At 43.3% G+C, this 17504-nt stretch overlaps 1 protein-coding gene across 2 annotated transcripts; it reads right to left on the bottom strand.

Annotated features, from left to right (window-relative positions):
- Window positions 1-4620: 4620 nt before the first annotated feature.
- On the bottom strand, window positions 4621-17232 carry si:ch211-132p1.2 (proteinase-activated receptor 4). 2 transcript variants are annotated; one of them, XM_037076028.1, is made up of 3 exons: window positions 16824-17232; window positions 14764-15224; window positions 4621-10194 (listed from the first exon to the last, which is right to left on the bottom strand). In XM_037076028.1, the coding sequence occupies exons 2-3, from the start codon at window positions 14804-14806 to the stop codon at window positions 9131-9133; spliced, it is 1107 nt and encodes a 368-aa protein (XP_036931923.1). In that variant the 5' UTR covers window positions 14807-15224; window positions 16824-17232; the 3' UTR covers window positions 4621-9130. The 2 variants fall into 2 exon arrangements, with proteins under 2 accessions (XP_036931923.1, XP_036931922.1); XM_037076027.1 differs by lacking the exon at window positions 14764-15224.
- Between the last annotated feature and the right edge of the window lie 272 nt (window positions 17233-17504).

The following is a 17504-nucleotide window of genomic DNA, read 5'->3' as shown; positions in this document are numbered from 1 at the left end:
GTGTCCATGCACACCAAGGCACTTCTCTATAGCTTTTTGATTGGCTTTCAATCCCCAAACACTGTGTGTGTAACTGTGTGTGTGTGTGTGTGTGTGTGTGTGTGTGTGTGTGTGTGTGTGTGTGTGTGTGTGTGTGCGTGCGTGCGTGTGTGTGTGTGTGTTAGGCATAAGCAGATTTAGTGTGTGTGTGGAGGGGGGGGCAGCGGTGATTTTTTTCAGGGGGAGGAAAGTGAAAACTGGGACAGATGGAGCTGATTGTTGAGGTGAGAGACATCTGCAGAGAGAGAGAGAGAGAGAGACAGAGAGAGAGAGAGAGAGAGACAGAAAGAGAGAGAGGGAGAGAGAGAGAGAGACAGAGAGAGAGAGAGACAGAAAGAGAGAGAGAGGGAGAGAGAGAGACAAAGAGAGAAAGACAGAGAGAGAGAGACAGAGAGAGAGAGAGAGGGAGAGAGAGAGAGACAGAGAGAGAGAGACAGAGACACACACACACACACACACACACACACACACACACAGTTGTTCATATTCCAGCTGTTTCATGTTTGTTTTTTGTCAAACTGATATAAACTGATTGATTAACTGAATTCATGGACTCATTGATCACCATGATCTTAAAGTTGGAATTATTGTCCACATCAGTTCTTGGCTTTCTTGGCCTGCATTTAACTCTCTGAAAATGATGGTGGATCATTTGGTAGTAACATTATTGTCTTCTGAAGGCCGGCATGGGCCTCATTTTCTAAGATTGTTTTAAGCCATAAGCACTGAAATAAATCCGTTGACACCAAACATGTCATGCTACTGGGAAAGGAGCTAAATATCGCTCCAAATTTGAACAGTTTTTACCGTTTTCACTGTGAACTGTGCTCACCTTTCTTCTAAAAGAAATGTGTGTGAAGAAATTGGTTGTCTTCCCTCTACTTGCTTTCTTTCCCTTTCTGCCTTTTCATTTTGGTTAAGGCTCCCTGATTTTGCTTTCTTGGGTAAAGACATGTTGATGAGCAGCAGCCACTCCACTCATTAAGCTGTTTAAAGACGCATCTTACCACACCAGCAGTTGCAGGGGTAGACTGAACCATTATGTATTGTGAGGGGTGACAGGGGCCTCAGACAGTCGCCACTATTTTTTTTACATGCAGAGTAAAGTCTCTCATTCGATTTATTCTGCCAGTTTCAGTTTGTTATCACACTAATTACTTAGAAATAAAATAAAATAAATTAAAAACATCATCTTTATTTCGGGCCCCTCAAAGGCCCCCTCCCCCATTGGGGCCCTGGTAATCAGTCCCACTTTTCCTCCCAGTTCGACGCCCCAGCCAGCCCTCACACACACTGGCCTGCCACCTGCGCAGCCGCGTGAGAGGGGAGAGACCCCAGCGTCTTGGTCTTGGTCGGTACACTTATTTCTGCCTCGCCTACTATCTAAAAATGAGGCGGAAATGTGCCGGCCTCTGCATGAGGTGGCCAGAGGTGTCATTGACCTGCACTGTTGTGCGACCCACAGCTGGGGAGTTTTAAAACCAAGAAACAGCTGATCACAGCAGTCAGTCCATCACTTCATCCACAGACATCAAGATGAACAACTGGACAGCTGCAGAGATCCAGGAGATGCACCGTCTCCTCGGTCTCTGTAGCTGTTTGGTTGTGTTAGCGTGTTGTTTTGTAGGCAAGCTAAAGACGGTCACTACTTCCAAATTAAAAGCCAATCCAATTAATTGTTTGGGGGGAAAGCCAGCGACGAAATTAACAGGATTCCTCTTTCCAATGACACCGTCCAGCGGCGCATCAAATTTATGGCTGAAAGTGTGGAAGATCAGCTGGTGACATGTTTGCGCCAAAGTCAGTTCTTCTCACTACAGTTGGATGAATCTACCAACATTGGGAATGAGGCAAATCTGCTGTGTTTTGTGAGATACATTTATGCCGGTGGAGTGCATGATGACTTTCATGATGACTTCTCTCTTGCAGTTCCCTGCCAACCAACACCACAGGAGAAGCAGTTTTTCACTCCCTCAATGACTTCATCATGACGAATAACCTGGACTGGTAAAGATGTGTCGGCATTTGCACTTACGGCGCAACTGCAATGACTGGAAAGCTGAAAGGACTGGTAGCGCACGTTCGCACAGTAGCGCCATCTGCAGCAGCAACACACTGTTGCATCCACAGAGAACAACTGGCTGTGAAAAAAATGCCACAGTGCCTAAAATCAGTACTGGACGAATCTGTGAAAACAGTCACAAGATCAAAGGTAAAGCACTGAACACACGTGTTTTTAAAGCTCTGTGTGAAGAAATGGGGAGCGAACACACAAAACTCCAAAAGTTCCACACTGAAGTTCGCTGGCTGTAAAGTTCTCATCCGTCTATTTGAACTGCGAAACAAGGTAATGTTATTAATGCACCACAGCGATGAACTGTATGACAGAATGCATGATTTCCAGTGGCTCGCAAAGTTGGCATACTTGGCTGATGTTTTCAGCACTCTCAATACTTTGACTGTGGCTCTGCAAGGGAAGACCGTCACCGTCTTCAATGTCCAAGACTAAAATAAAGCCACACACATGAAAATGGAATCATGGCGTGGCTCCACATCCAGCCTGAGCACCCTGAGCTGGCTGACTTTGCTCTGAAATTGTTGATGCCGTTTCCAACCACCTACAACTGTGAAGTTAGATTTTCCTCCTTTGTTGGTCTGAAAACAAAGCAGCGCAACTGGATTAATGTGGACTATGATATGAGACTGAAACTGTCCAGTTTGGAGCTAGACATTGCTTCACTCATGGCACAGAAAAAAAAAAGCAGCACCATTCTTCTCATTAAGATGGCAAAAATACTGAGTGAATACAGAGACTATGATATTACTTCCTTGTGGGATGGGTTAAATACAAAGAATCTCACTGTACAAGCTGTGTGACAAAAATAAAGTACCTGTATCTTTGGTAAAACTGTCAGTTTATGTTGTAATTTGTGAACTGAAGTTGGCATATTGTTTTGGGGCTATTTTGAGTTAGCTGGTCTGTGAGTGTTTTTTTTTTTATGGGTTATGTGGTCCTTGGTCTGAAAAAGTTTGAGAAACACAGTCTTATTTCGCCCTTACCCTTGGAGCAAATGTGCCGCCTTTTCTGTCTAAAAAGGACTAATGACTCTGAGCAGCATGTGAATTACAAGATAATATACTTCTCGCCTTTCCCCTGATGATCTGAATAAGTAGCTAAATTTGTCGCTAGTCGCTTTTCATAAATAAAGTCTCTAAGAGGGTCTGAAAAGTTGCTAAATCTAGCGAGAAAGTTGCAAAGTTGTCAACACTGGCGGTTGCTAACAAGTGTCTAAATGAGACTGCAGAGGTTGTCGGGGACACTAAATGCCCTTACAGTGAACACGGAGACTCATCTACTCAATAGTCCGTCTTCACAGGCCCAGTTTAGTTGCACACTATTCTGCCTCGGACTTTACAACTTGTACATTGATCAATGTACAGAAGCCTGTATAGTCATTGTGTAATAAGACGGGTTTTAAACCCAGGAGATGAGCTGAGGCAGGTGTCCACTCTTTTAGGTGCCAAGGGATGAAAGTGAAGCTCACATCAGAGAAAACACGCCACAAAGTTTCCACATATCTGAATATGCAACAGGCGGAGGAGTCAGGTTTGTTTACATTACTCTTCCACCTCCTTCCTGATGACAGGTTTGGAAAAACAGAGAGCTGTGCTTGGAAGAGGGGCCAACATATAATCCATTCCTTGACCAGTTGAAAAATTGCAAGAATTTACATTTTGCACTGGTGGATCTTAAAAAGGTTCTAAGAGTTTCGAAATGCAAAAAGAAGAAATAGGAGTGACAGAGAAAAAAAAAAAAAAAAATTGAGTAAGCAATTTATTGAAAACAATTAAACTGAAATAGGCTGTTCATCAGCTGTTCAAAAGTTTAAGACCACAGCCTTTAAAGCCAATATATGTGCAAAAATGTGGATTCAATGTCATTCTCTGTCAGGCATTCACACTGTCATGACCTCCTGATGGCAAAAGCCAAAAAGCTTTCTCTCGTTGAACGTGGTCGGATTGTTGAGCTGCATAAGCAAGGTCTCTCGCAACGTGCCATCGCTGCTAAGGTTGGACGCAGTAAGACAGTCATTTTGAAGTTCTTAAAAGATCTTGAGGGTTATGGAACAAAAAAGTCAAGTGGTAGACCTAAAAAAAAATTTCCCCAGCGCTGAGCAGGAGGATCCGAGTGGCTGTCCTTCAAGACACAGGACGATCCTCATCGGAAATTAAGGCCGTTACTAGTGCATCGGCATCTGCGAGAAAAGGGCTTTAAGACCAAAAAAACATCTTCAAAGGCCTCGTCTCCTTCAACACCACAAAATTGCCCATTTGGACTTTGCAAGAGAGCACTAAATATGGGACATTGAATTACTCTCTGATAACCTAGATGCCATCATGATCTGGGGTGCTTTTTCCTTCAATGGAACAATGTGTCAGGTTATGGGGTTTAAAGGAAAGACTATGGAAGGGGAGGTGGACCCAAACGCAGTTACACAGGAGACAAGATCAGGGGAACAAACAAAAGGCGAGCTTTATTTAAAAGCTGATCACAAAAACCAAAAGCAGACAAATGGGGACGAAAGGCAAAGTAGCAACCAAGGACAAGACAAAGTAGCAAAGCGAAATACAAAGTTCAAATCAAAGTCAAGGTTCAAATCAAACATGGAAAAAAATGCAAAAAAATCTAAAACATACCAAACAGGGAACAGGGAAAAGGAGCATGGACAGAATACAAACAATGATCGGACAGGGAGTGAAGGGAACACAGAGACTAAATACACAGACCCTGATGATCAGACGAGGAACAGGTGAGGAGAGAGGCGGCCAGGTGAGGTAATGAGGGGGAGGAGCACATGAGAAAACATGAAGGGAACAATACAACAGACAGAGGGAGCCAGAGGGGAGAACATGGGAGAAACTAAAAGGACAAGAGACACAAGAGGACATGGAAATTCAACAAGGGAAATACACAGGGAAACTTAAAGGACATATGAGGGCATGGAAAAACAAAACATGAGACACAGGACATGATACAAAGACATAAATCAAATACAAGAAACCAAAAACCAGATACAAGAACACAACACAAACAGGAATCATGACACAATGGAGCTTTGGGTTGTGCAGGGGCGTCAAACAGCGGCTGGCTATGTGGAGATATCACAGAGGGTATCGAGGGCCCTCGTCTGTGTGGTAATGACTGGGTTTTTCAACAGGACAACGCTGCAGTTCACAATGCCCACCTGACAAAGGACTTCTTCCAGAGGAATAACGTCACTCTTTTGGACCGTCCTTCGTGTTCCCCTGATCTAAATCCAGTTGAGAACGTTTGGGGATGGATGGCAAGGAAGTTTACAAAAATGGACATCAGTTCCAGACAGTGGATGCCCTCCGTGAAGCCATCTTTACCACTTAGAGCAGCATTCCCACTAGCCTCCTGGAAACACTCGAATCAAGCATGCTAAAACAAATTTTTGAGGTGATCAACAAGAATGGTGGAGTTACTCATTACTGAGTCCTTTTTTGAAACTTTTGTTTCTATTTTATGGGGGGTTTGGTTTTTTTTTGAGCTATGGTCTTAAACTTTTGATCAGGTGATGAACAGCCTATTTCAGTTTGTTGTTTTCAATAAATTGCTAAATCAGTTTTTTTTGTGTCACTCCCATTTCTTCTTTTTGCATTTTGAAACTCTACTTAGAACCTTTTCAAGATCCAACAGTGCAAAATGTAAATTCTTGCAATTTTTCAACTGGTCTTAAAATTTTGATCAGGAGTGTATCACTGAGTCACACTGTTATACGTGACTTTATAAACAGATTAATGTATACATCATCAATACCTGTGACTACATCACTGTCGTAATGGTGATTTTTATGTGAGTGGAGAGAAGTGCGTGTGTGCCTGTTTGTTTGTCACCTCAGGCCATTTAGTCACTTAAGGTCTGATCAATTTCCTGAACTGAACTCTTTGTTCAGCCTTTGTTCAGACAGTAGTACTACTTTAACTGAAGTATTTCATGGTAGTACCACTACTTTAACTGTAGTATTTGATGGCAGTAGTATTACTTTAACTATGGTATTTCATGATGGTATTACTACTTCAACTGAAGTATTTGATTGTAGTACTACTACTTTAACTGTTGTATTTGATGGTAGTGATTCTATTTTATTAATGACAGTGACAACACCACAGAGACCATCATTGTCTGCCATGATAATGCTGTAACTCACAGCTGGCCAATATCACAGCACAAACTGGATATGCAGGTCTGCTACACAGAAGGATGAGCAGTGCGCAAAAGCTGATCAAAGATGGCCAGAATGAGTCAATAGCACCCCCTACAGTGCAAAAGACTATTATATCATGAAAGACTCATGATCCGTGTGTGAGGGCCTCATCACACTAGGATGTTGCACTGTAATTCCACAGTCAGTGAGACAGGAGCTATTGGAGGACATACATGATGGACACCAAGGCCTGTCAAAATGCAGAGAATGCGCACAGGAAACTGAGTGGTGGCCTAAAATATCTGCCAACATCAAACGTAAGGTGGAGACGTGTCACTTTTGCCAGAAAAACAAGCGCACGCAGCGCAAGGAGCCATTACAACCCACACCCCTTCCTGTACAACCATGGCAAAAGATAGCCACGGATGTGAGTATAAAGGCAAACATTACATTGTGATATCAGACTATTAATCACGTTACATGGAAATCTTACACTTGACTGCCACCACAACACAACAGGTTGATAAGATGTTAAAAGCTGCAATGAGCAAGATTTGGTATCCCTGACCAGATTGTCAGTGATAATAAGCCTCAATTTACAAGTAAGGCCTGGAAAGAGTTGTGCAGATAGTATGACACTGTGCATGTTACATCCAGCCCACCCTATTTTCAGGGTAACGGAAACATGGAGCGTGCAGTCCAAACTGCAAAACGCATCCTCACAGAGGAAGATAGATGACAGTGTCTGTCATACAGGAGAGCTGCACACAGCGCTCATAGGTGAACTCGCCATAGGGAGGAGAGGGTGAAGGAACAGACAACACATTCAGCTTGTACCACCAAGAGCAGCAACAGTGAACTCTAAGGAACATACGGAATTAAAAGGGACAGACACAAAACAAGCCTCGTGTCAGAGACAGGGTGACTCTAGTGGGCTTATTAGAAACGTATCTGAAGGCCAGATGTAACTAGATTTGGCAGAGTGTGTAAGCCTGTTGGAAGAATGGACATGTAAGAGTATTGTCATATGACTTTGTTATGGATAGAAGGAAAGGAAGGATATAAATGTTAATGTTTGTCTGGAAAACAAAAGGAATTAAGCTGTTCAACTAAACTGTTAGTTTAAATAGTAGTTTGAATAGTGAGACTTCAAGTGGGAGGTGTCAATGTATTGGGTAATACATGTATATTGATGCCTCATGTGACCAATCAGGGGACTAGAACAAGGAGCCAGGCGGAGTTAAGAACCAGCAAGTTGAGCCGAGATACCAGACTCTGTTGTTTGTGATGTTATGGTTGACATCAACAAAAGCAGATGTTGAGCACAACTAAGTGTGTCGGCCAACACTTACTTGACAATGATGGTAGTACTACTACTTTAACTGTTGTATTTTATGGCAGTAGCACTACTTTAAATGTAGTCTTTGACAATGGTGGTGCTACTACTTTAACTGTAGTATTTGATGGTAATACTACTACTTAAATTGTAGTATTTGATGGTGGTATTACTGCTTTAACTGAAGTATATATACTTCATATATATAGACTGGTTGAGCTGGAGGGGGACACAGCTGCAGTGAAACATGAGTGCCTGCTGTCCCCTGCTGGTCACCCAGAGCATCACATCCTGACTTTACAGAACATCAGCTCAGCTTCTGATCTGTTCTGATTTGTAAACCTGATCCATGTCTGGGGAAGAAGTTCTTCAGCTTCCAGATGATGATCCAGATGTAAAGTGAGGAACCTAAATCTGACCTGCAGTGTTTCTGATTTCACTATGTTCTCTCTTGTAGATATGATGATCAATGTCCAGATGAAGCTCCAGTTAGATGAAACATATCAAAGTGGTATGAGCACCACCATCTGTCATGTCACAGACAATGTAATTATTTACTGGACGCAGCTTATCAGTTACGTTACATTTACATTTAGCAGACACTTTTGTCCAAAGCAACTTAAAGTAATTCATACATACATTCATACTGCCATGCAAGGAGGAGGCTGCCATGCAAGGTGTCAACCAGCAGATCAGGAGCAGTTTGCGGTTCAGTGTCTTTGCCAAGCACACTTCAACATACAGACCAGGGGAATCAGACCAGTGACAATCAAACAATCGAACAGATAACAAGACGCTGGCTCTACCCCTCAACCACATCTGCCCACGATATACTTATTGTGTACCTGTCAGGAAGAAACAGGTGGATTTCTGTTGACAGTAAAGAGGGGTGTCAGCTGTTTGTTTGGTGTTACGCCCGTCGCCATCTTGTTTCTCTCAAGCCAGAAGTTACCAAATTTGGACAATTGAAGGTGGAGTTCGGGGAGGATATTCTGATTGGATCTGATTAAGACAAGGACATTTTGCCATGGTAACACCTAAATCATCTCCTACTTGGATCATGAAATCATCAGGAAACTGTTGAGATCAAAAAACAAGTTTTTGTAAGCTTCTATACAATCTGACTACTTTTTGAAACCAGATGAACCCCCTGTTGGATGCTTGACATAGTGACGCTTCAACACACTTTAGCAATGACTTCACTGTTCAGGCCTGAAATATTTTCACAGATTTTAACAATAACTTTTAATAACTTTTATTAATGATGACTTGTTAAACTTTAGAGTGAATTATTTTGTATTTAAAGCATCTCAAAGCATCCTGGAGGCTGAACACTGGTCTCACATGTTGATCAAACAAACAGCATTAAAGATTCTTCTCTTATGTTTTTTTCCTTCATCGTTTTATTCATGTAAAATAAACTAAAATAACAAGGCCATCTTGAAGTTTACAATTAATAAAGTGATCGGGGATCAATACAGATGTTTAATTGACAGCTGTGATGATGTCATCAGTCATGTAACCATCAGCCTGTCTCAGATGTTCCACACTGACTGGGCTTGGTCAGCATGGTGACTTTTGACCTTAGGCCTGATGATGATGAAGAGTACGACACATTCTTGTCCAGAGACGACGGTTTGACCTCTGAGTTCACACGGCAACAAAGAGTGTTCCTGGCCTTATCCCTGAACTCCACGGACACAAAGTAGTAGATGAAAGGGTCGATGCAGCTGTTGAAGGTACTAACTGCTAAGCTGACCATGTAAGGGACATAGACATCCTCGCCGTCTCCATCCTGTGAGCTATCCATGTAGGTGAGGAGGAGGAGGATGTTGCTGGGCAGCAGACACACAATGAAGACGAGCAGCACCAGGACTGTCACCCTAACGGCGTGACCATAGCGCTCTCCTTTAGCCAGCAGGGTGCGCAGCACAGCGCCATGGCAGAAAAGAACAGCCATGAAAGGCAGCAGGAAGCAGAAGGTGAACAAGGTGGCGAAGTATGGCAGGAAGTAGTTCTCCTGTTCCTCCTCAGGCAGCGCATCATGGCAGGTGGTGATCTGTAGCTCGTCCAGCATGTACGTCTGCCGAGACACCAGCAGTGGTAGCATGGCGGCCAGCACCACCGTCCAAACTGCTGCTGTCATGTATAGAGATGTCCGCCGGCTACGCAGTGTCTTTGCACCGAATGGGTGAACCAGAGCGATGTAGCGGTCCAGAGCCACGAATGCCAGACACAGAACCGACCCATACATATTGCCATAAAACATCGCCATGACAATACGGCAGAAGGGCTCACCCAGGTCCCAGTGGTTCCCTCTGAAGTGGTACATGATCCGGAACGGCAGCACCAGCAGCAGCAGGCAGTCTGCGGAAGTCAGGTTGATGAGCAGTGTGGTGGATGGCAGTGGTTTGGTCCTGAAGACCAGGATCCACAGAGCCAGCAAGTTGGAGGGCAGACCTACAATGAAGGCTAGCAGGTACAGAACTGGCAGGTACAGGATGGTGGTTGGAGCCTGGATCTCCTTCAGCTGCTTCTCCTTCAGGGTGGTAAAGTTACAGGAGGTCTTCAACCGGAATGCCCGTAGACCTGCAGAGACCAGAACACAGAACACAGGTCAATATGAAGACCTGCAGAGACCAGAACATGGGTCAGTCTGTACACCTGTAGAAACCAGAACACAGCTCAGTCTGTACACCTGTAGAGACCAGAACACAGAACACAAGTCAGTCTGTAGACTGGAGCTAGAAAGCTTGCAATTGGCTCAACCAACAGCACATGACTGAAGAACAACACATCGTTGGGTCTTCATCAGGACTCATTCAGGACTTCTGCTCAACCAGCTGCAGATGAAGTTTTTGTAATTTGACTTTTCTTAAAATACTTTAACATCAGATTTTATTGTGAAGTAAAATCATGTGACTGATTTAAGATGGTCATCAGAAGGATTAGGATTTTGATTTCAGAAGATTTACTTTACTTATTAACATCAGTAATAATAAATAAAATCACAAAATTCAACTATAGTTTATATATGATGAAACCATCGATGACTAATAATATTAACACGTGTAAAATAGGATGACACCAGGTGTAAATGTTTTTCTATGGTATTTGTCACTCTCTTGTTGTCTGCATAGAGAATCACATTTAAAAGCATTAGTATCAAATTTAATTCAACATGTTCTCGTCCTTTAATAAGTGACACATATCATGAAGTGTTTTTGTTTATTCATGTTCTCGACAGTTTACTGAAGTTCAGGATGACAAAAATGTGTAATGAACCTTTAAACCTAAAGAACCTCTCTGTGACAACATGCGACTGTCAGTGTGCTCCTGCTCTGTCATCATTATGAGATATATTATAAGACAAGGGTACTCAAATACAAATCTTAAAAGGCCACAAAGATTTTTTTCAATGATTCAAAGGTCCATGTACTGAGGTCGGTCAGGCCACATGCAACAATACAGTAATATTCAAAACTAAATGTTCTTTTCATTCAAAACAACAAGAAAAATACAAACTAAAATAAAATGTCATTTCCATTTTAACATAAATTAAAATATATAGTTGAATATTTCCTCTTTTTGTTTGCCTTCAAACATTGTGTCCATCACTTCAGTCATGCATTCTTTTATAATTTCTGCATCTGAGAATGGCTTCTTGTGCTTAGCCAAAATCCACACCACTCTAAGTGAGCACTCTGTTGCATTTTGCTGTTGTGTCATAGATGTGACAAGAATCCTGCTCGAAGCTTGATATGATTATTTCAGTGCATTCATTTTTGTTGTTCTTACCTCTGAATTTTGAGGAAATGTCCCTTCAAAATTACTATGCTTTCGTCTCATAATGCATTTCAAATTGGAAATCTTCATCACAGCTTCTCTGGCATATTGTAAGGCTGTGGCGCAATGACTCGTGTGTATTCTGTTGGTGTTGGTGTAGTTATGGTTCATGAATGTGTTTGTGAATAGTAGGATATATAAGACGGTTGTGAGTTAATTCATGTTGTTTGTTCTGTGGTTAAATGGTGATGAGTTTAAAAGTTTTGGCACCATGAGTGAAAGGGCGTCTGCCGGGAGACACTCTCCGTCTGTTTAAGTTGTGTGGGAGAGAATCATGTGCTTGGTCTCATTTAATATAGCAAAGTTAATCCTACTTGTTACTATTGCTCCAAAATTAGGTATATGGGTCTTGTCCCAGTTGGAGAGAGTGAATGGAAACTTAAAGTCAATACTTCTTAGAGGTTTGGATTTCAACTGTGCATTTTATACCAGAGTACTTGGAACATGCCATTGTCAATCTCCTACAACCGGCAAAATGTGAACATGTGAACTGCTCCGAAAACGAAAGTGGAAGTTAAAAATTGCGTTCGCAGCAGAGAGTGACCCAGCTGTCTGTGTATCATTGGCATGGAGACAAGTCCCGGTGTACACATGCTGACCCAACCAAAACACATTAATGAAGGAATAACAGTTTGGGGGCCACAAACAGGAGGCCAGCAGGCCGGATGCGGCCTGGGGACCGCCCATTGATGACCGCTGTTATATGATATATAAACATTATGTGTGTTTACATGATAATTAACTCTCTACATATCCTCACATTCAATTCTCACAATTCAAATTCAGTTTTCAAAATTCAAATTCAGTTTCCAAAATTCAGTTTCAATTTACTGTGACTGTGAGCTGAACCCGGTGGTGGAGACTGGAAGTAAGGGATGCTGTCAACCTGAAGAAGGAGTCCTACCGGGCATGGTTGGCTCGGGGGACTCCTGAGGCAGCTGACAGGTACTGGCAGGCCAAGCAAGTGGCAGCACGGGCGGTCGCGAAAGCAAAATCTCAGGTCTTGGAAAAGTTCGGGGAGGCCATGGAGGAAGACTACTGGTCAGCCTCGAGGAAATTTTGGCAAACCATCCGGCGCCTCAGGAGGGGAAGCAGCCCTCCACCAACACTGTTTACGGTGGAGGCGGGGAGCTGTTGACCTCGACTGGGGATATCGTCGGGCGGTGGAAGGAATACTTCGAGGATCTCCTCAATCCCACTGACACGCCTTCCATAGAGGAAGCAGGAGCTGGGGACTCAGAGGTGGATTCATTTATCACCAAAGCCGAAGTCACTGAGGTAGTTGGGAGGCTCCTCAGTGGCAAAGCACCAGGGGTGGATGAGATCCGCCCTGAGTACCTCAAGTCTCTGGATGTTGTGGGGCTGTCTTGGTTGACAGGTCTCTGCATCATCGCGTGGCAGTCGGGGACAGTGCCTCTGGACTGGCAGACCCGGGCGGTGGTCTATTCAAAAAGGGTTACCGGAGGGTGTGTTCCAACTATTACTACTATCACATTCCTCAGCCTCCCTGAGAAAGTCTACTCCAGGGTACTGGAGAGGAGAATTTGGCCAATAGTTGAACCTCAGATTCAGGAGGAACAATGCGGTTTTCGTCCCGGCCGTGGAACACTGGACCAGCTCTATACCCTCCACAGGGTGCTTGAGGGTTCATGGGACTTTGCCCAACCAGTCCACATGTGTTTTGTGGACTTGGAGAATGCATTCAACCGTGTCCCTCGCGGCATTCTGTGGGAGGTGCTCCGGGAGTACGGTCCCTGTATGACTGGAGCAGGAGCCTGGTTTGCATTGCCGGCAGTAAGTCAGACCTGTTCCCGGTGCATGTTGGACTCTGGTAGGGCTGCCCTTTGTCACCGGTTCTGTTCATAAGTTTTATGGACAGAATTTCTAGGCGCAGTCAGGGGCCGGAGGGGGTCTGGTTCGGGACCCACTGGATTTCAGTGTTGTCTTGTTGGTTCTGTCGAGCCAGGACCTCCAGCATGTTCTGGGGCAGTTTGCAGCCACGTGTGAAGCAGCTGGGATGAAAATCAGCACATCCAAGTCTGAGGCCATGGTTCTCAACCCGAAAAAGGTGGCTTGCTCCCTCCGGGTTGGGGGAGAGTTCTTGCCTCAAGTGGAGGAGTTCAAGTATCTTGGGGTCTTGTTCACAAGTGAGGGAAGGATGGAGTGTGAGATTGACAGGCGGATTGGTGCAGCGGCCACAGTAATGTGGTCGTTGTATCGGTCTGTCGTGGTGAAGAGAGAGTTGAGCAAGGTGAAGCTCTCAATTTACCGGTCAATCTACGTTCCTACCCTCACCTATGGTCATGAACTTTGGGTCATGACCAAAAGAATAAGATCCCGGATACAATCGGCGGTAGGGTGAGGAGCTCTGTCACCCGGGAGGAGCTCAGAGTAGAGCCACTGCTCCTCCAGCTGAAGTGGCTCGGGCATCTATATCGGATGGCCCCTGGACGCCTTCCTTGGGAGGTGTTCCTGGCATGCCCCACCGGGAGGAGACCCGGAGGAAGACCCAGGACATGCTGGAGTGACTGGCGAGTGTCACTTGCCTGGCCTGGGAACGCCTTGGGATCCTCCCGGAGGAGCTAGAAGTCTGGGGTGAGGAAAGTCTGGGTGTCCCTGCTCAGGCAGCTGCCCCCGCGACCCGGCCCAGGATAAGCGGAAGAAAATGGATGGATGGATGGATGTGACTGACATCGGGGTAGTTGAGGAAAAGCAATTGAGTGCAGATAACTAGCACTTTGGCCAATTAGCACCTACGTTTTCACCTACATAATTTACCTTGACGCTGACTGATTGCTTGCTGTTTGCCACCCGCCACCAAATGGAGGAAGAAGTGGAAACGGGGTGACCATTAGGCTGCTAATTACCATTAGTGGATGGTCCTTGTGTGCATCTCATGTGGATTTCCAACAGTACAAGACTATCCAAACTATTTCCAAAACTATCAAAGGGTCATCTACTAGGTCGTGAAATAACAGAAAATGAAATCTGAATTAAAGTGGTCCAAAATGAAGATTAGATGGTTAGAAATCTACATCAGTATTTCCCTGCAACTTACAGGATTTTACAGTAAACCTACTTCGACTTATTTCATATGTCCAACTGCACTGGACGCACACAAAGGAAGTGGAAATTACATCATAAGGTCAAAAACAATACTAAAGGGTCTATGTGAAATCAAGTTTATTCAAAATTTCATTTCTTTTCATTAAATATATATATTAGGAATCGAGGAAAATATCAACACTTACAACATGTAGAATGAGCTGTTATATAAATTACACAAAAGACAAAGAAATTATTATGTTTTACCTATTTCGGCCATAAGCGGTCGTAGTGACCTGCTGCACATCATTTCACAGGGTTTGCGACTCTGACTGTGAACCAGGGAAAGCCGAAGAAGAATGTCTGCATCCTGAGCACCGTGCACACAAGTGGGGGCACTTTTAACCTACTACAACAACACCAAGTACTGCAAGGACGTCCTGGACCAGATGCGAGGGCATAGTCTGTCAGGAACGGTATGCAAATATGGGCCAGTGGTGGTCTTCTGTAACATCCTCGACCTGGCTGGGATCAATGCCCGCATCTTGTTCAAGGAGCAGCAGCAGCAGGAGAGCCTAGAGGAAAGTCCTGCAGCAGCTGGCAGAGGAGCTGAGGGCAGAATACATGGACGGGAAAGGGGCTGCAGTCAGCACAAGGTGGGCAGCAGCGGAAGCAACCACCGCAGCAGCAGCAGACACGGAGACGGAGGTAGCGCCGGTCCGAAAGAGCTGCAAACAGAACCAAACATCGGACACTTCAAATGCCACAAGCCCGAGTGTGCTAACTGTGCGAAGAGAGCGGAGGTAATGTGTAGATTGTGACCAGTGATCAAGATGGCTCTTTTTTTTGCTGTTTGTTTTAGATCTGCTTGTTTGCAGCTTTTTTGATTATTATTATTTTTTGTATTATATATAATTAAGTGTTAAAATAAAATGTTTCATAAGTGTTAAAATAAAATGTTTCATAATCAAATAAGTTACTTTTAATTGTTCATTGTCTTGTTCTGAGTTTTCTCTATTAAAATCTTGGATAAATATATGCAGTAATTATGGCTTACTATGTCCGATGATATGAACATCTATGAATGTATACTTCAAGTTGTTAGACCAAGGTACATTTTAACCGTTTTTTGTTTGTTTGTTTGTTTGTTTTCTTTTTTGGTATAAACAAACGCTTAACACGTACCTTGGTCTGGTTAAAATGTACATTTTGGTGTTTTGTTTTGTTTTTTTTTTTTTTTAATATCATGACACAATGAATGCATTCATGGTTGCAGGGAGCTATTTATATAGATTTCTAACCATCTAATCTCCATTTTGAACCACTTAGTCTATTCAGACTTCATCTCCTGTTATATCACGACATAGTAGATGACCCTTGGATAGTTTTGGAAATAGTTTGGATAGTCTTGGATTGTTGGAAATCCACATGAGATGCACATGAGAGCCATTCACTTAATTAACAGCCTAATGGTCACCCCATGTCCACTTCTTCCTCAGTTTCGTGGTGGGTGGCAACCAGCCAGCAACCAGTCAACATCAAGGTAAATTAAGTAGGTGAAAACGTAGGTGCTGTTTGGCCAAAGTGGAGTCCTAGTCATCTGCACTGGATTGCTTTTCCTCAACTACCCAGATGTCAGTCACAGTAAATTAAAATTGAATTTTGAGAACTGAATTTGAATTGTGAGAACTGAATGTGAAAATATGTAGAGTTGAATTTTCCAAACTAATGAATTCAATTTCAAATTATGATATTCAGATTACAGACCTTGGGGTTTTTAACCCTAACCCCGAACCCTAGAAAATTGGCTTGGGGCTTACAATGCAAATTCTAATTATGTGATTCAAATTCAGTTTTTTAATGCAATTATTCAAGTTTAGCTATTCAAATTCAAATATTCATATTCATATTCAGTTTCTAGTGGCACAGATTTTAGCCCATAAATAACACTCTCCAACATTTAAATAAAGTTCAGTCAAACATCATGTCTGTGGGCTCAATACAAGTGTGGTATCTTCATCTGGACTAAACTACAGTATAGTAGTAATATAGTACTGTAGTGTAGTATTGTAGTGCTGAACTGCAGGAAAACACAGCAGATTTATATACATGACACACACACACACGCGCGCACACACACACACACACACACACACACACACACACACTTTTGTAGACTTTTTGCTGCTTATAATTAGTAGTTAGTTTAACTCTAATGAAGTAGCAACAGTTTATTAGTATCTTTCTATTACAGGCAGCTGGGAGTTGGACCTGTCTGTAGCTGCCCTGCACATGTTCAAATGAAGAAGGAGGAGGAGAAGACTTACGGAGAGACATGCCGGAGCATTCGTCAGTAGGATAAGAAGATAGAGAGATGCTGCAAACGGTCCACAGCAGAGAGACGAAGACAACAGTCCCCAAAAAACACTTCATCTTCTTCTCTTCCTTCACCTTTTCTTCTCTCTTCTTCTTCTCCCTCCCAGGTCTCTTCTTTTACCTTTTCTTTCTGTCTGTTTTCTTTTTCCCTCCACAGCAGCTGCTCTTTTCCTCTTCCTCCTATGTCCTACGGTTTTACACTACAGTAGTAGTACTGTTGTAGTACATTGGTAGTACTGTTGTAGTAAAGTAGTAGTTGTGTTGTTGTAAAGTAAAGTAGTAATACTGTTGTAATACTAAAGTATTAGTATATCGGTGCTCTGAGGCTCAGCAGACTGTTGCTGCCTGTGCTGACTTGACTTGACTGCTAATGGAATCCAGATGTGTGTGTGTGTGTGTGTGTGTGTGTGTGTGTGTGTGTGTGTGTGTGTGTGTGTGTGTGTGTGTGAGTTACATGTCCATCTTTGTGAGGACCAGTATTAGAGAGTTAAATGTTCATGTGTGGTGTTTGTTTGTTAAATGTCCATGTATGGTGTTTACAGTTTTGTTCGCTGACTGCATTATGTCTTCACAAATACAGACATACCAGCATCTGTGTGTATTTGTTCCTCTCATGCTGTGACTCATACTTG

This window comes from Acanthopagrus latus, chromosome 18 (genome assembly GCF_904848185.1).
Source record: "Acanthopagrus latus isolate v.2019 chromosome 18, fAcaLat1.1, whole genome shotgun sequence".
Classification (NCBI taxonomy): Eukaryota; Metazoa; Chordata; class Actinopteri; order Spariformes; family Sparidae; genus Acanthopagrus; species Acanthopagrus latus.
Note: the sequence above shows the minus strand (reverse complement) of the source record. Positions and strands in the feature narration are given on the sequence as shown.

What these genes read in the sequence shown, in the direction of transcription:
- si:ch211-132p1.2 (XM_037076027.1), bottom strand. Translation starts at nt 16,929, where the DNA reads ATGAAGTGTTTTTTGGGGACTGTTGTCTTCGTCTCTCTGCTGTGGACC. An exon ending in ATGCTCCGGCATGTCTCTCC is followed by an intron (nt 10,195 to 16,823) that starts GTAAGTCTTCTC and finishes TGGTCTCTGCAG; the next exon opens with GTCTACGGGCATTCCGGTTG.